The 18,964-nt window shown below is 38.7% G+C and overlaps 3 protein-coding genes across 3 annotated transcripts; all 3 read right to left on the bottom strand.

Moving 5' to 3' along the window:
* Positions 1 to 542: 542 nt before the first annotated feature.
* On the bottom strand, positions 543 to 3,686 carry sptssa (serine palmitoyltransferase, small subunit A). Its single transcript, XM_026933749.3, has 2 exons — positions 3,539 to 3,686; positions 543 to 1,274 (listed from the first exon to the last, which is right to left on the bottom strand). The coding sequence occupies exons 1-2, from the start codon at positions 3,639 to 3,641 to the stop codon at positions 1,171 to 1,173; spliced, it is 207 nt and encodes a 68-aa protein (XP_026789550.1). The 5' UTR covers positions 3,642 to 3,686; the 3' UTR covers positions 543 to 1,170.
* Positions 543 to 8,185, bottom strand: eapp (e2f-associated phosphoprotein). The gene is made up of 7 exons (XM_026934188.3): positions 7,999 to 8,185; positions 7,276 to 7,460; positions 7,080 to 7,190; positions 6,856 to 6,970; positions 5,177 to 5,308; positions 3,539 to 5,062; positions 543 to 1,274 (listed from the first exon to the last, which is right to left on the bottom strand). The coding sequence occupies exons 1-6, from the start codon at positions 8,067 to 8,069 to the stop codon at positions 4,744 to 4,746; spliced, it is 933 nt and encodes a 310-aa protein (XP_026789989.3). The 5' UTR covers positions 8,070 to 8,185; the 3' UTR covers positions 543 to 1,274; positions 3,539 to 4,743.
* A 949-nt stretch (positions 8,186 to 9,134) lies between these two features.
* snx6 (sorting nexin 6) lies at positions 9,135 to 18,391 on the bottom strand. Its single transcript, XM_026934182.3, has 14 exons — positions 18,294 to 18,391; positions 18,103 to 18,153; positions 16,946 to 17,050; positions 16,417 to 16,527; positions 15,023 to 15,144; positions 14,794 to 14,917; positions 14,458 to 14,553; positions 14,106 to 14,211; positions 12,945 to 13,020; positions 12,370 to 12,409; positions 11,990 to 12,076; positions 10,391 to 10,550; positions 10,137 to 10,222; positions 9,135 to 9,979 (listed from the first exon to the last, which is right to left on the bottom strand). The coding sequence occupies exons 1-14, from the start codon at positions 18,297 to 18,299 to the stop codon at positions 9,926 to 9,928; spliced, it is 1,224 nt and encodes a 407-aa protein (XP_026789983.1). The 5' UTR covers positions 18,300 to 18,391; the 3' UTR covers positions 9,135 to 9,925.
* Between the last annotated feature and the right edge of the window lie 573 nt (positions 18,392 to 18,964).

Below are 18,964 nucleotides of genomic sequence, written 5' to 3'. Positions count from 1 at the left end.
TTACATTTTTGTACGTCATTTATTATTATTATTATTATTATTATTATTATTATTATTATTATTGACTTCAGAAGGCTCTCTGTACATTTGGCAAATCATGTCACAAGATCACATTATGTAACTTTCCTTATACTTACCTTTTTTTCCCCAATGCAATTATTTAGTGCAGGTTACCGTCAAAGCCAGAACACTGAAGCATAGCATTTTATCAAATCATGAAGATTAAATGAAGTATGTTTATTCAGGCATACTGTAGGAATTTTGGTCCTCACAGACTAAACTATAGTTTCCTGACTGATAACCACATCAAAACAAGTTCCTCTTTTAGTGTGTGTCAGATCATTGACCTTGAGATTTGGGAGGTTCAACATTTCCAAAGAGACTTTAGTTGCCTTTCAGGCAGAATGACAGTCACACAGTATAAAGAACATAGAACACACAAAACTCTCCAGGAAGACAAATAAAAAACATCCCAATGAAATAAAAACATTTGACACTCTGTAAAGGCACCTGAAAGAAAATGAAGGCTCAGTATAAAGAAGTTTTTACTGGGTTAGTTTTTTTTTAATAATATGGAGAAGGAACCAGAGGGTTACTATCCAGTTTAGTTTTAAAATAGCAGCCTGAATCAATTTACTGTACAGGCAGAACTCTGCATCGGCTCACACAGAAGGTCATCGAGAAAAAGGAAACAAATTCTATACAATGCATACAGTGTATACAATGCTCAACTGTGGCAAACAAAATCATTTAATCACCAGTCAAAATAAATTTTTATAAAACAGTTACAAATATGTATACACTGAAATATACACATTTATTATCACAAAATATTTAATGTTCTCAATAAACCACTGCCCTCAAAGCAAAAAAAAAAAATAGTAGTATTATAAAAACTGCAGCATTATATATACAATGTATATACCATTTACTAACAGGGCAGTATGAGCTTAGAGTCTTCGAGGCTGTGCACTTATACAGGGCTCATAGCCACAGACGTGGACTGGTTTATATGATTCCTCTGCCTGCGTCATCGGAATTCCCCAGTTTCAGGTCACCAAATGCTTTGTGATTCCAGTAGGCAAAGGCAAAGAGAAAAAGGCCTTACAGGAGAACTGTTTCAAACCACCAGGGGAAACCACGTGGCAGCCTGAAGGGTTGGAGAGCTGGTCATTGGATCACTTCGAAGTAGTGTAAAATGGCCATGATGTGCTGCGGCATAAACACGAAGCCAGTGTATACCGCCATGGCTGCTACAGATATCAGGAGAGAATCTGACATGGGGTTAAAGAATTCAGCATTTTAGAGAAAAAGACTAACATGATTCAAATGAGTGTATCAAGACTGAAGGACAAAAAGGAGTAACTTCCATAAAGATCACATTTTAATGAATGAAAGGTAAATAGTAATAATAATTATTATGATTATATAATATTTATTATTATTATTATTATGACAAATGCAATTTTTCTTTCTTGGTTAGAGTAAACAGTACGAAAAATGTCTTTCAAAGATTAATCAAATGAAAAGACAAATAATTATTTTATTGGCAAATGAGCACCTGACAGAAACATAAACGGGCAGTGTGGAAATGATGTGCTATGTATAGGAGAGGGGAATGTAGTAGGTTACTCCTTTGGGTCAATGTCCAGATGGAAATTGTGCTGACTCTACCACTGGTAATTTACACCCTGCTGTTAGAAAAGTCTTTACTACTAGTTCAAAAACCACATGTAAAGGTTACTTTGTAACAGCTTACAAACACACACACACATTTTATATATGTATAATCCAGGAATTAACTGCAGTGTAGTGAAGTCATACTTGATACAGAAAATATACTATACTATATATATTTTACTCTGAAACACTTTATCAGTGCTTTGTTTTGGCACACAACCATGTGACTGCTTTGGAAACTGATTCAAAAGAAAGTGTTTTTGGAGGGTCTTTTGAGAAACTGGCACACACACACACACATTATATATGTGTGTGTGTATATAATATATATAACTGAAATTACAGGCTTCTTCATCCAGAAACTGCCTACACACTCTGGCCAGATGAGGCCAGGCATTGTCATGCACCAGGAGGAACCCAGGGCCCACTGCACCAGCGTAAGGTCTGACAATGGCAATGAGGATTTCATCCCGGTACCTAACAGCAGTAAGGGTAGCACGTGTGCGACCCTCCACGAATATTCCTCCCCAGACCATCACTGACAAACCGGTGATGCTGGGTGATGTTCATATGCTCAGTGTGAACCTGCTCTTATCCGTGAAGAGAACGGGGCGCCAATGGCGGACCTGCCAATTCTGGTGTTCTCTGGCACATAACAATCGAGCTGCACGGTGCTGGGCTGTGAGTACAGGAGGACTGGACTACCTGTGCACCCTGATTGGGTTGCAGGTACTGCCTCATGCTACAAGTAGCCACAAGGACCATAACAAAACAAAAACTAGAGACAAATCAGTCAGGAAGGACAGGGAGAGCGCAACTGTCTGTGGCCACCACCTGCAATACCATTCCCTTTTTGGGGGTTGTCTTGTTGTTGCCTCTCCAGTGCACCTGCTGTCACTTTCATTTGCACCAAAGCAGATGAAACTGATTCACAATCACTTATGCTTCCATACTGGACAGACTGATATCCCTGAAGTTTTTTTTTTTGAGCAGTGTGTTTGTGAAAAAATTTTTTATATATATATATACACACACACACACATATATACACACAGCATTTAGTGTCTTTATTGTGTGTGTGTGCAGTTCTGTTCGCCTTTGTACTATCTGCACTTCCTGCTTTTGACCACCAGATGCCACTAGCGTGCAGTGTGTTGATCTCTGTTTCTGAAGCTTCACTGCTACAGAGAGCTTCTTCTGTTGCAGTGTACCAGAGTAGATGTAGCTGGAGTAAAACTTCAGCCAAAGTTTTCAGACAAATAAGATGCAAAGGTCCATCAGCTGTGCGAGCAAAGTGCCTCTGAGGCTGCAAGAGGTGCAGGCGTTTGATACATGTTCTACATAGGTATGTATACGCCAACGTGTGACGCCATGACGCCTTGACGTCATGACGCGAGTTTCAGTAAAACACTAAACGCGTCAGATGTTAATGAGTCTATACTTAATATGCAAGGTAAACTCTAAAAGAGATCATTTCAACATTAATTGACTCAGAATTCTATGAACTAATCCCATCTTCTGAGGAATCGAGCCAGACAGACTAACATTACCTACCTCACTTTGTTATTGCAGGAAATCCGACGCACTTTATAAACGCGGGCGGGTGACAGTGAATGATGTAATGTTATACTGTGTAATTCTGTATAAATCATAGGCTTAACATATGACAATGGAGCGTGAATCAAATATATTAACAGTATTAAGTTGCCATCTACCAGGTATACTAATAAACGTGTATAATTTCGCTAACTTGTTGCACAGGGAGCTAACTAGGCTACTTGCTATTTAGGTTAACGCCGCTAACTTTAGCGGTACAGTTTTGTCACAAAATGAAAAACACATTTCCTGGAAAGGATACTGAAGACGGTTCGCTCCCAAGGCTCCAACATGTACAGTGCAGTGACAAGAAGATACTGGTAGTAAAACCAAGATATTTGTTTCCAAGCATCTCCCAACGCCATGTTGTTAGCTTGTCTTGTTCGTCTTGACGCCTCCGCTCCCTTCCGGTTTCTGTAAAGAGAGCTGATTGGTGGAAATCTTAGTGACGTAGAGATGAGCTGATAGGGCTGTCGTGGGGCTGTGTGAATCATAGGCTTGGGGAAACATAGCTGGTGAATTTGTGTATAAAAAGCAAAATGAAAAAAGACTTGTATAAATAGCTTCTACTGTAGGTTTTGGCAATCATTGTCTTAACAAGAAATGTGCAAAAGGAGGCCCGAGCCAGTATTAGTGTCGTGTTCCTAATAAAGTGCTCAGTGAGTGTAGAATTTCAGTCCAAGTGGACAGTGGGTATCATGTGTTGTAGGTAAATATTCTATACTGGTTATACTGTCTTCTATCTGGGCACAATATGACAACAGTAATTAGTGTATAGTAACAATCAGGCATTACTAGTAATCAATATTCATAATACTAATACATAGTGCATATACTAATATTGTGTTAAATAGGAGTAAGATCAGAGTAGGACACATTGTCATACCTAATAACTCTACCAGAAAAATGTCCTTGTCAGGAGAAATCTGTGACGCAGTACAATCCTCTGTTAAATGAATAACAAATGACCAACAGATATAATGGAAATAACATATTTAAATCAAATGTGTCCTAAACTGAGGCAGACATTAAGTTGCTATTCCAGAAATCTAAGGTTCCAGAATATATTCATCCTATTGTCATTAGACCACTGTGAAGAAAGAGGGGAAAAAAAGAAGCATTTAAAACAACAGACTCAAAAAAGATTTATTCAAATTATACAAGAAATAAACATGCTTGAACCATCGATGAGCTAGTAATACCACTTTATACTTAAGTTTAGGAAATATCAAATGTCTGTCCTGCATCATTCCAGTTAAAAAAAAAAAAAAAAAAAAAGCATGACATTTTTAAAACATGGGAAACAAAATGAGAATATTTTTACAGATATTTTACATCATTGTGCATGAGTACACATTTCAAAGACATTAAATCCTTTTTCAGAACACCCTTCTTCTTAACTGTGTTTCATTAACAAGCAGGAGCTGCTTGGATTCTTCACTCAGTGTTGGAGTCCTTTGTATCTCATCAGCAGTGGCTTGCAAGAATGTTGAAGAAGTGGTAGACCTCATCTTTATCATAGACAGCCACTTCAGTCGAACACTCTGTACACGTGACTGGGTGATAGACCTCTTCTTCATCCATCCCACTTAATCTGGAGTCAGTCAGACCTGCTTCTGCTTCTGCCTCAGGCTTAGCCTCTGCTGATGTGGCCATGTGGTCCTGACGACTCTTCTTCCTGCGCTGCTTCTTCTGTTTTGCTGCTTTATACCTCAGCACTTCATCCTTATTCACTGTACAGTTCATCACAAACATGGCTCTGTACTGCGTCCTGTATTTCTCGTGTCTGTGTGTGAAAAGAAGGACCTTATAATTAGAACAAATATACAAATGGATATATGACAGAAATGCAGCATCATTGAGGCTGTGAAAACCACAGTGAGAGTGACTGCAATCTCACCTCTGACAGTCCAGACATAGTGTGGTCATACACGCAGGACAGTTGAGGATGGCATCACTGCTTGGAAGAGCCTGAGATTGGTTTCTTCTCTGTGCAGATGACGCTGGTCGTCTCCGGCTCCTGTCCCTGTATCTACCCAAATATACACATATATATGTGAGGAATAAAACATGACAGGTTGTGCTATTATAAGAAAATAATCCACACCACAGTGGAGTGATGCCATGAAGTTAATTATTTTTGTATAACACCACATCCTAGTGTTTTATTCCTCTTATACCACAGCGATTTGTCAATTATATACATTTTTTAGGGCTAGGCAAGTTAACGCGTTATTATCGCGTTAACGCATTAATTAATTAACGCCGACAATTATTTTATCGTGCATTAATGCAGTTTTTAAAATTACTACTTTATTTCGAAAGTCCATTGCTCACTGGCTCTGAACACACATATAGACAAACAATGGGTCACAAGAGGGGTGGGATGTTGATCAGTACTGGCTTGGGATGGGCGTTATCACGCATCTCAACCAATGAGAGCATTTGGGGTGGGTCTAAGACTGCTGAAGCGCGCACATGAACAGAAAAATGGAGAACAGTACCGAACATTTACATGGACATTTTCAGTTTAAATCTCTTCCCTGACATGTTCAGAACATGTTCATTTATAAATGTTAACTTGCTGTTGCTCTGAAGGTGTTATAATGTTATGATCGGGGCTCTGGGCTCTGAGCATAACTTGTTTTTCTATAACAAACTAGACTAAACGTTAATGCCCTGGCAGATAGCTTTGGCTTTATATTTAATTTGATTACATTAATGTTTAAGTTGAGATTTACAAGAAATATTTTAAATTAAAATTTTTAACTGCTACTATGTAAAGGGAATACTACTGTAAAAAGCACTTTATCTGTTTAAAGTGTTTGCAAACCAAATGTTATTGCACTTTTGTTCATATAGCAGTACTTTTAAAAAAAAAAAAGGGCACAATACACCACTTTTGAATTCATTATTTAATTTTATGTTTAACAATGCGATTAATCGCAGAAAAATTCTGCGATTAATTCCCGATTAAAATTTTTTATCTTTTCCCAGCACTAAAATTTTTAAATTATTAATAAAGACACATTGTGCTTTTTAACCTTTTATAGATTCATTGATACATTTACTGTTCTGAAATAGCCAGAAGACAAGTCTAGCATGTTATAACAGCTAGAAACAGTCATTCCCTCACCACGCTCACTTTTTCTCTGTCTTAAAGTTTGTCATGTTACAGAGAAACCAGAAAGCGTAAAGTCCTCTGTCCTTAAGCCTTTCCCGTGGAGGAAAACTTACTGACCGTTACAAAACACTGACACCCGTGACTCCTTTTATAAATGATAAACAAATATCTCCTTACAGAAAGACTCACTATATCAACAATTATTACTATAGAAACAATAAAATATTAGAATGCACACATTAATAAAAAAAACACAGTGACTTGAATTACAGCCGGCTCTACTGTCAGAGCCATGATGTTATAGAAAATAAATGTTATAGAGAATTCAATATCACTGTGGTGTGTGTACATATATATATATATATATATATATATATATATATATATATATATATATATATATATAAATTTCATATTTGATTAGATCAGAGCTCTAGCTGCTTTTCAGTACTCACTCTTTTCTCTTGGCGTCTACCCAAGCCTGATCCCGATCATCTTCATCTGGGTCATATAATAACTCGTCATTTGTAAGTACTCTGCGCTGCTTTCTTCGCTGGATCTGGGAGACACCTGAACAAGAACAGAATCAACACAAGCCATATATTAATATTAATGCATGTATATAAGCAGCAACATGTAACACTGCTGCATTCTTGCATTCTCTGCATGGCCATCTTACCAGCTTGGCTGTCTTCATCAGAATCCGTGTCAAAGTAAATGCTGTCATATTGTTGAGGCTGCCGTGTCCTGTCTGTGCTTTGTGTATTACCGCTAACCTGAGAGGTCTCACCTGTGATTCAAAATAACACTGATGTTACACTGCAAATACACCAGGATCAACACTGCAATCATCTGACACTTGTTGTAACAGTAACCTTGAGTAGAAGGAGTCGTCCAGTTGCACTCCATAGATTTAATGGTGCTGCTTAGTTCTGCCTCCATCTCTTTCTCAAACTCATCCCCACTGGACGACTCACTTTCCCCGGTCAGGTACTCTCGGATGAGCTTCTTCTTCTGATCCGGGGTTCCGTTAAGAAGAATGTCCAGCTCATCCTCAGAACTAAGGGTGTCAAAACAGGCCAGAACACTGTGTTCATTTGTAGAAAGAACAGCGCTCTTCAACGTAATATCATGCACCATTCAGGAGGAGGCTACTCATTGGGTAGAGATGGACAGACTCTTTATTTCACACAAATTCACATGGGTAACATTTACACATGTGTGTCAGCTGTCCGGGTTATAGCTACGATTTTCTTTATGATAAGACTGGGATAGACAGGCACGGTATTTTTTTTTTAAATACCAATAATAAACCGCGATAAAATGTTATGTAAGTGATCGCGGTATGAAAACGGAGTATCGACACATACTTCATTCCAAATACTGAGCAGACTTTTAACTGGAGCAAAGCTGTGCTGTGAAACTAGCAAGCTACAGATGAGCCTCAGCAGCGCACATTTCTGGCTGTATCTTTTTAAAACACTTTTTATTTATAATACAATACAGTACTGTCTGCTGTCTGGTCTCCACACTATCCGTACACATCTGGCTTGGCTGATGATTACATGAAACCTTTCACATTTTCCACACGCAGTTACCTGCTACATGCTCTCTCTTCATCACTTGCTTCCTCAATCTCGTAAGAATCATATTCTTCTTTTCGGTTCATTGCTTCCTTTAAGCTGGACAAAAATACAAAAACACCACAAACTTTGCTGTACTATAAACCCCGGAAGCACGCAGGATATCGTGACTAGACCGTTAAGTGTTTCCGGGTCAAGTTCACGCCCCCTGCATGTGATGCTTCAAAATAAAGGTTGATTGATGATTCAGCAGAAGAAACAGATTTACTCGGAAAGTCAGGTCTGAATATTTACTCCTCGATTTTGAGGAGTAGAACAAACAAACAAAAAAAACAAAAACAAAAAACTGATAGCCCACTAACCTGCACCAAACACCTCTGCTGCAACTCAGAGAGGGTGAGATAATTATTTATTATTTTATTATATATTGTCAGCAGGGAAAACTTTCAACTGTGTAGTCTGGGGGATCAGCAGGATTCCTGTGCATAGATGGTGCCTTTGAGCTGTACCTGAACTGGAAGGAATTCTGACCACTCCTGAAGGAATTCGGGAATTTTTGACCAATCCCACCCACCCCTAAAAGAATTCTGACCAATCCCTCCTGCTCCCAAAAGAATTCTGACCAATACCCCATTCCCTAATAAATACTGAAGAATCCCGTCCACACTCAAATTCAGAATAATCCAACTCACTGCTCATTCTGAGCAATCCCATCCACTCCCAAACAAATTCAGATTCATCCCACCACTCCCTGAGGAATTATGACCAATCCCACCCACTCCCGCAGAAGCTCTGACCAAGCAGTTATTATTTCTGTTTAGCTTCAGTGTTTTCTAACAAGCCTAGTTTGGTTCTAGTTGCCAAAATATAAACAGATTATTACTTTAAACTGCTGCAACCCAGGATAAAGCATTTCTCAAAGATGAACAGTGTAAACGTGTAGCACTGTGTAGTGTCAGCACCGCCTACTGCTGTCCCATGGGGTCCCAGTTTTGTTAGTCACCTTTAGTACCCATGATGAAAATGAATAGCAGCAGTGTTTCAAGCTACGTTCTTGTATCAGATATTTTTTATTGTAACTGGTGAGAGTACATTTTAGAAATCTGAGGAAAATTTTCTTCTTTCACTCACATGGAATCAATTCTATCACATAAGGTAAACAGCATTATTTATTTTTTATGTCATGTCCATCACCACTGTAGCATCGGTATTACTGTTTCTGTCAGCATTCCTCCATCTGAATAAATGGAAGCTTTGGTCACATACTGTGAAAAATACACATTCATATACAGTGCACTTAAAAAGCCTGGGGGAAAAAATGCTTTCAGTTTGAAATTTTTTTTTTTACAATATGAGATTAGTGTATATATTAAGGCAAACAATGATCAGGAATGAAAAAGAATAAATGCTTTGAATTTGCTATAGGGTAATAAAAAAAACTATTAGTCAGATTAAGCTGATCAATAGCAGTACAATAGAAACTAATACAACATGTACAAGGCTTTGAGTGAACATACAGTTTAATCATCCGATTAGCTCAGTTTGAACAAGTCAACTGAGCATCATCCATACAAAAGGATTATCCAAACTAAAGATTACAATAAGCCAAAAATAAACAAGAGATAGAAAAACAATTAGACATCAATGTATATATGTTGATGTAGCGACTCCCATGAAAAACGTCAATTAACAATCAGAGTTACAAGACGTGATTAGATGAAGTTGTAGATTCTTGTGCTGTGTGGACTTGGGAAATCTTCCACAGTGGGCCGCGTCAATTTAAGGGGGTAGTGGAGGGAGTATGATGTCTCAGGTAGTGATACAAACAGTGATACATACTGTTTTCTGACAAACAGACCCCAGGTATGGGCTCTCTCTCCTCCATCTTCCCAATAAGACGAGACCAAACAGGGAAAGCCCTGGTGAACCTCAGTTTAGGGTCTTAAGTGTCTCCTTTTAGAACAGCCAGGCAGCTTTGCAACAACTGGAGATTACCCTTAAACAGAGGGAAGTGAACAGTGAATACCATGGCAACTGAATTTCTCATTTTTAAAAAAAAAAACAAAAAAAAACTTCTGCATGCATTCATGGCAGGAAGATTTTATTTTTTTTATTTTTACCAAATGTGAACTTCTCATAGAATTTATAGTTACCTTAGCATGTTTGAGCTCAAGCTCAGCTAGTTCCACCAAGTTCTTTCTGAACGCTGCTACTCTTCTTGTTTTGAAATCTACCAGTTCTGTGGGGGAATGAAAACAGGAAGTTTTTTAACGAAACGCATCTTTTGCATAATAGCAGTATAATCTCAGATAAACGCAATGCCATTTACATGTAAATATGTAGACACATTAATCACAATGAGACACTGTTCAGGGTGAAAGAAAAAGACAGAAACAACAACAAATACCTTGTTTAGCCGATTCTGAGATTTTCTCAAACTTCTGACAGCTAACCTGCTGGGCGGTTTCTGCCTGAAGGACATCTTTGTTTTTAGCCCTGGCTTTGTCCAGAGCTTTGTTTGCGTTCTCGTAATCAACTAATGCCCTTCCTCGTCTGTAAAGCAGGTCCTGAAGGGCAGAGATAGCATTTCTCAGCAGTCAGCACAAACATAAAACCAACACTCTTGACTACACTTGAAATGCTAAGCCTCATAATTTCCATGCTGCAATATAGGAGTATTATTACTGTAAGAACACAAATAAACACTTGTATGGTCAGCTCCAGAGTTATTGGCACCCTTGGTAAAAATGGGTACAGAAATGTTATGGAAAAAAAATCTCTGTGGTTTATCATCTTAATCTCACACTGACAGTATAAGAAGTAAATTTAGGTAAATGAAAAGCCTTATCACAATATACATATAAATAAATATACAAAATACAGAAATTCTTATGAACAGAATGTAACTGAAGCATGTTCCCCATATTTTACTTTTTTTTTTTTTTTTTTTTTTTTTTAAGTTCACTTGAGTGTTTAGAACTCTTAAGCAGTCATTCATGACTTCCTGTTTCAGAAATGAGGTGAAACAGAAGGCAAATTCCCCTTCAAACACAAATGTACATCATACACAAATGAAATGAGACAAAAGTGTGTTGATCGTAAATTAGGTAATGACTAAACATTAAACAATAGCACTACACCTGAAAATGGCCATATCCGTTGTTAGGGCAATAATTAAGTAGTTTAAAGCAAACAGAGCTGTAATGAATCTGCCTGGAACAAGACACAAAGTATATTTTGCTCTCAGACACAGTAAGGGGGACGGTTAGAGAGGCAAACATTTCTCCAAGGATCAAGGCTAGAGATTTCCAAAGTCTCCAAATCTACAATTACATTCTACCTCCATGCCAGCAAACTATTTGGTGTGCCAAATAGTTTAGGAGAGAGCCATTTCTTTCCTCAAACCACAAATATCAGTGTCTGGAGTTCACTGGAACTTTGACTGGAACCAGTTTCACTGGTAAGATGAGACAAAAATAAAACTTTTTGGTGGAAGTGGATTTGGTGGAAAAAAGGACTGTTACACAGAAAAGAACCTAAGATGGAGGATCTGTGATGTGGGCTGTTTTTCCTCCAAAGGCAATGGGAACCTTGTTAGGATACATGGTATCGAGGCTCCATGAAGATCCAGGGGATTTCAAATGAAAATCTGTCTGTCTCTGCCAAGAAGGTACAACTGGGTTGTGGTTGGATATTCAAGCATGACATTGACTCAGAACATCTAAATCCACATAAAAATCTTTTAATGATCACAGAAGCAAGCTTTTGATTATGGTCAATAATTGTGACATGGTTTTGTTAAAAAATATATTTTTGATATTTTTCTTAGAATAAACTTACACCTATTAAATGTTAGTTTTCTCTCGTTTTTTCAGTGGGAGCTTAAGCTAATTAACAACAAAGATTTTTTTTCATAACTTTTCTTATCCATCTTTACCAAGGGTGCCTATAATCCTGGATCTGACTGTGTTTACGATATGATATGCTGAAGGGTCACGCAGCGTACCTTGGCGGCTTGTGACTCCCGGAGGTAATACTTCAACAAGTCAGCAAGTTTTAGGTCCTCATCAGCAGCAACTCGTGCTTCGATTTTCTACACAGGAAGCAGACGTATGGCATAAAATGGACTACCAGGAAACAAGCAGGTGACCTTATGATCCCTGACACTTTGTGTTTCATTACTACAGCCTTGTGTTGGTGTAAAACTGCTGAGGTTGACTGAGCGTTTCAGAGTATGTTATTTCCTCTCACTTAGAGGAAAACATTTTAAGGAGTTAAACCAGTTAAGCTCATCTCCCATCAAATCACATGGCTTATTAGAAGTTATTGTCAACCAGGATATCGGAAACATGCTGAAAAAAAAAAAAAATCTAGAAATTCACATACCCGTGTTTTCTCAAAAAGCTCAGACACTTTCAAGAAAAATCTACAAAAGGAAAAAACAGAATTAGCCCATTTAAACACATGAAGATATATTGAAGCTCATTAACATTAAAGAGCACTTGTATACCAACACACATGGGCGTATTTACTGGAAGTAGATGGAACAAATCAAAAGCCCTTTCACAGAAGCATTTTTAAAGAGGAATTACTGCAGTTAGTTGGGAAGGTATTAAGCCTAGAGTCAAAATGACAGGAAGACTTACACAGCAACCAAGCAGTATGAGACATAGTACAGTTTCTGGGAAATAAACAGATGTCTGCACAGAAAGCAATATATAACTGAGAAAAAAAGGGGGCGGGGCTTCTTGGTGACTATGCAGTGACAAACTGAAACCTTTAGATGTAGCTGATTTAAAAAATTAGTACAGTGACATGAGAAAAGTGCCTCACAAATGAAGGCACTGTTAGCCATTTTTAAAATTAAAAACACACTACATTCGGATCAAACATCGAACGTTACTGGGAAAATATGCCAATAATGTCCTGGACCTTGAGTATGAAAAGAGTAAGTGACATACTTGCACATGTCCGTTGAGTCCTGGGTCCCTAAAGTGTACAGTGTGGAGGCAATTCTGTTGATGTCTTCTGCAGCACCTGAAAAAGAGCTTCTGTTCTGTTCACAGCTCCAACACAACACACAGCTATTCCTGTACCAGGCTTTGCTCTGTAAAGTCACTGCCAGTGCTCATTCATGCCCTGACTCAGTCATCCTTTCACTCAGCTAAAAAAAAAAAGCAAAACCCACTCTGGTTATTCTCCACTACTGTGGGTTATGTTAAACTGACACAGAAAAGAATATCCAACTGACTCAGATTTGTAGTTCACATAATGAACAGCATGTCAACAGAGAGATGACTCAGCCATGAGCAACATGTAATCAGTAACATCTGTTTGTCCTCCTCAGGCAATGCTTTCTCTCAGAGAAAACCCAATTTCTGCTTTCCACATTTGTGTGCAAATTAATGCATTGAAAGAGGGTAGGTACAAACCACTGTACATGGTACAAATAAACAAATAATGCACAGTGAAATCTCTCTCTCTCTCTCACTCACACACACACACACATACACATGTCAATTTGTGTAGAATTAACACCACGTTGGCCCCTCAGTTGTCAATTTAAGTAGAGTGGAAGCACAGCATGCTGTCAGGAGGCGTAAAGAAATCGTTTTGGTCTGTGTGATCACTAAGCCTATGACTACTATGAGATGTAAAGACAAGTAATGATATGTTGTCTCTTTTGAGATATTTTAACCCTTTGTGGTAGTGTGTCTGAATTTACAACTATCAATGTTTATTTCAGCAGAAATAAATGCTGGTGTAATGACTGTCATCAGAAAAGCAGGTTAAAAATAAACATATGCACATTTATTTTCCCTCTGCTAAATAGTTTATTACATAGTTATTGTGAAGGACTACCTAATAAAATGAAAATGCCTCCCAAGACCATTGAGTAATGTTGAAGAATGCTTTCAAAAGTTAATATAAAACAAGAAGACCCAGTTATGTTAAATGTGGATTTTTTTCTTTATGCAGGTTTATGCAGTTAACAGTCCTAGTCATCACTGCTTATTCATGCTATACACATGTGCAATATTAAATAAAATGCTGTGCTGTAATTATAAATTCTGTATAAATGAAGATGTTAATAGTAAAACGATTATGAAAATTAAACTTACTTTTGTGAGACCTGATCATTCTGTCAGACTTGATGGAGGCGTCCTTGACGCGGTTATGGTACTCTAAGAGGAATGTCTTCTCGTGTTCAAAGAAGTCATCTACATCCTGTATTCAAACAGAGAGAGTGACAGGTATAAGTGAAAAGTAAACTCTTTAGGAGTCACATGCTTTGCCATGAATAATTCAGGAGCTAATCATCAAAGAACTGTAGGCCAGGTCTGTTCATGCATAAACGGTTATTCATAAATACATTAGGAACAATAAATGAATTCCAAGCGACCATTGTTAAATCATTTCCTACAACGTCTTCACTCAACCACATGACAGTCATGTGACATTCACATGACTCACCTTCACACCCGCCACTAGTACTCCATCTGCAGACTTGACCACATTCTTGAAAAAGTCCTCCAGTTTCTCTTTCTTGTTTTTGCCTCGGACACTTAGCTGCAATTGCCAGAAACAAGCAAAAAAATGGAAGTGAAATTAAAATAATGTTGCACTAATCGTACATTTTACCAAGCTCATTATTTTCACAAGAGGTAGAAGCATGTCAAGAAATTGTTCTTGAGCAAAGCATGAGGATTTCTGCTTAGACTAGTTGCCAATCAGCTGAACAATTGGTTCATGCATTCCTGGTTATAACAGGCCAGGAAATATGGTGCACACTTCAAAACACACACTTACATCTTGGTTGTACTCTAAGAAAACATGAAAGTTTAAGTCTTTCCGCAGGACAGGATGTGCAGCAACACGGCAGAGGAAAACCTCGTGCATCGCCACAGTCTTCTTGAAGATGGCCAAGTATTCGCTGAAACACAATATGCATTAGTACCGCTGATACTGACTCATAAAACAATGCAATACTAAAACTGAGTGAACCAATTTGACAGGTGTGTAAGTGAAAATGACTCACGCCTCAAGTTCCTGTTTCATTTTAGTGAATTCCTCCTTGGTCATGGAGCCTTCACCCTCACCCAGCTTCTGCAGCTTCTCTCGCGAGGCATCGAAGTCTGGTCTCGGAGGAGCAGGTGGGATCTGGCAACATTTTTATGATCATTTTTATGATCTTCCATGCTTCCAAAACTGCTTTGCATTTTGACTATTAGAGAGTACTGCTAATGAAGCACTCACACTAATAATATCAGTGGTCAGTGTGTCAGTCTTTAAATGCACAAATCAAACACTGCCTCTAATGTTAAGTGCTAGGCATAATTCACTTGAGATGTATTATATAGATTTCTGTACAGAGAAGCCTGGGACCAAAGTAAATTCCAAATGAAATAAATCAGACAGCAACAGAGCGAGCCAGAATATTAAACAGTGCAGAGACATATGACTGGGCAGCTAATTCCTCCTGTCATAACTAACAAATTCATCTTCAGAAGCACACCATATGCACTGATTCAATTATGCATATCAGATCACAATAGTTAATAGCTTTCCTACAATGTCATAAAGTAAACATTGTATAAAATATTGATTTGTTTTCTCTTTGTTATCTTCCCAACAAAAAAGATACCCATTAACTTTGCAAATAAATCTAAAGCAAAGTAAATAAAATTCTATTAGCAGATAATGGCTCTGTTGGAAACGTTTTTCTTCTGCCTCTTTACAGTGGTCACTCTGCTGTGATGCCTTCGGAAAACTGGGCCAATGTCACGTTTATTATTTCCTGTTAGTCACCGGACTTCAACACTTTATAAATTCACTCCTATGACAGTGCACCATCAAGCTTTGTGCATTACCCTGACCTATAATGCACAGAGCTTCAATTTGTACATATAATGTACAAGTAATAATGTATAATGTACAAGAGCTTCAATCAGAGAGAAGCCGAGAAGCCTGCATTTGCCGCATATACAGTACAGCAGAGTGAAATTCTTTTCTTCGCATTTCCCAGCTTGTTAGGAAGTTGGGGCCAGAGCACAGGGTCAGCCATGATGTGGTGCCCCTGCAGCAGAGAGGGTTAAGGGCCTTGCTCAAGGGCCCAAAAGTGGGAGCTTGGCAGTGCTGGGGTTTGAACCTCCGACCTTCTGATCAGTAACCCAGAGTTAAATAAGCAGACTAATGGTCAAAACCAAACACACACTTGGTCTTATTCTTTGCATCTCTGAAAAATGTAGCCAGAGACATGAGATGGTCTACATTTTCACCTACTGTCCTGGAGGCCCACTGCCCTGCACAGTTTTATGTTTTCCCTAATCCCAACACACCTGAACTTAAGCTTGTGAATTGGATCAGGTTCAAGGTTGTGAGCTTCTAGGGCCCAACTTGAAAATGTCTGTTCTACATCTTTGCTGTACTTACAATAAAACCAGCATATTCCTCGTTCTCCACAAAGGAGTCATGAAGCCAGATGAACTCTTCATGTTGTCTCACCACAGAGAACTCGTTCTGCTTGAAGTTGGGAAGAGTGCTCTAGAAAATCAAGACAAAAAAAAAAAAAAATCAGTTAAATGTTCAATCAAAAAATCATCAGAATAGGTAAACTGTATAATGTCAATAATTACAATTATTGCTTGGTTGAAATAATTTGTATGTTGTCTGGGGCTGAGCTATGTGACAATATGTCAATATTGAAATAAATTATGTATTAATGCACATTTCTGAAAGTACCACAAGTACTGTACCTGTCACTCACAGTAGCATAAAGCTGCCTGGATTTTGTTCTGTTTTGCTCCTGATTCTCTCATTTTCCTACTCCCTTTATTTATTTTTGTTTGTAGATGTGAGATAAAAATCTTATCAAAATTTTTTCATCAGAATTGTAACATGGTGAGATCATTTTGCCACCCAGCGTTATTTTTGCAGATCACCCAGGCATATTTTTGCATACCTTTGTATGGACGGTGAATTTCACTTTGTCTCTCTCACTCAGAGCGTCTGAAATGTCCACTTGTAACGTAGCATCGGTCTGAAGGTCCACGTTAACGGCCCTGGGCTGTAAATCATTTGAATAATCAATGACACGCGCATTTCAATTCACAGTGGCTCACGGTGTGTTTAAAATTAGTCTTCCTAATATAAGAGTTGTGTGCTTGTTGTGCACTATATGTAGAAATGATATTGTTATTTCTCAAGTTATAGACTGTTATTCTGAAGTATCAGTTCTCTGACACCTTGGTTCAGTCACTAGCTCTGGACTGAGGGCTTGAATCTGTAAATATGCGAATCAGAAGAACAAATAAAGACACAGGGCGGGTAGTGTTGCTGTCTCACAGCTCCAAGGTCCTCATTTCGATTCGGAGCTTGAGTTACTGTCTGTGCATGCTCTCCTCATGTCCTTGTGGGTTTGCTCCGGGTTCTCCGGTTCCCTCCCACCTCCCAAAAACATGCCAGGTGCACTAACTACACTACATTGCCTCTAGGTTTGACTGTGTGTTATGGACTAGTGTCTTATCCAAGGTGCATTCCCTCTTCATGCCCAGTGTTTCTGAGGTAAGCTCTGTATCCACCATGGCCCTAACAGGACCATAAATACATAAATTAAAACAGATTTGTGGGTGGAAAAAAAGGAAGTTCTGTAAGAATGACAGAGGAAGCCCTGAGAATAAGGCAATCCGTGTAGCTCCTGTAACAGTAATACCACTCTCTGGCACTGCTAACATTGCCCAAGCTGTTTGTCTGCTACCCTAAGGTACAAGACAAGCTAATGTAGACACAAAGAATAATATGAAAATAGCCCAGACTGCTGTCTAAACCTGCTGTCAGTGGGTTAAATGAGTTAAGTGGGTTAACGGTTCGGCATGTTTGCGTTTCTTGCCCAATGGTGATAGCAGCTAGCTAACTGCCAGCAGGAAGTCAACTGACTCTCAGCACCTGGCTAATAGCCTGTAGCAATAAACGACATTGACCGTGACGTGACGTGATAGACACAGCTAAACCCAATATTACCCAGCAAACACTGCATAAAATAAATATCCCAAAATGCTTCAGCAGAGCCGACGGGATTGGCAAACAAGGAAAAAACAACAACAACAAAAAAAAACTTACTCCTCTGTCCTCTTCAGAGAGGAAATCGGGACCATCGTCCAGCCCTTCTTGCTGTCAGAAGGAAGACACAAAGAGCACAAAATGCATCGCTTAGACATTTTCTCGACAGTTCACATCTGAGGAAACCTACAGCGAAGACATGCAAGCTAAAAAGACTGAGCAGGTTAGAGGAATTGGAAAGAAAAACCTACCATCATGGCTGCTCCTGCGGGTGGAGTACGGATCCGGCGATGGGGTGTGACGTCACGTGAGGCCGCGAATACGGTGGGCGGAGCCTTGAGAAGCGTCACTCAGCTACTACTGCACGAGCTAGCACACTTCAAAAGAGGACATATAGTAAATAATACATGAAATCAAGTCATTCGCAGTTTGTGAAAGAATTGCTAATACACATACACATTACTAGCAATTAGCCTAATCTGTATAAAGCGTCTGAGAAGAAATTGAATTTGCTTTGGAAGATCAAGAGCGTGCAATGTTCATCTCAGGCAGTGCATGGTGTACAGTGCATGCATGGCTTGCTTTTGAGATACGAGTCTGTGAGCCTGGGGAGATAAGACAAAATGTGGAGATGGTGCAGCGCTGGAGACGCCTACTCAACTCAACACAAGTGCACATATTCTACTGAGCATAAACCAATGAGCCAGAACATTAAAACCAATAACAGGTAAAGTGAATAACAGACTTTCTCTTTACAAAAGCACCTGTCAAGGGGTGGGATATTATTAGGTAGCAAGTGAACAGTCAGTTCTCAAAGCTGATGTGTTGGAAGCAGGAAAAATATACTATATTACAACATTCTATTAAATATGTTACATATTACTGTAAATTCTGTATTCATATAGGCAAGGACAGGATAACT

Source organism: Pangasianodon hypophthalmus, chromosome 10 (assembly GCF_027358585.1).
Source record: "Pangasianodon hypophthalmus isolate fPanHyp1 chromosome 10, fPanHyp1.pri, whole genome shotgun sequence".
In the NCBI taxonomy this organism is placed as follows: Eukaryota; Metazoa; Chordata; class Actinopteri; order Siluriformes; family Pangasiidae; genus Pangasianodon; species Pangasianodon hypophthalmus.
The sequence above is the reverse complement of the archived record's forward strand: the minus strand, read 5'-3'. Positions and strand labels throughout refer to the sequence as shown.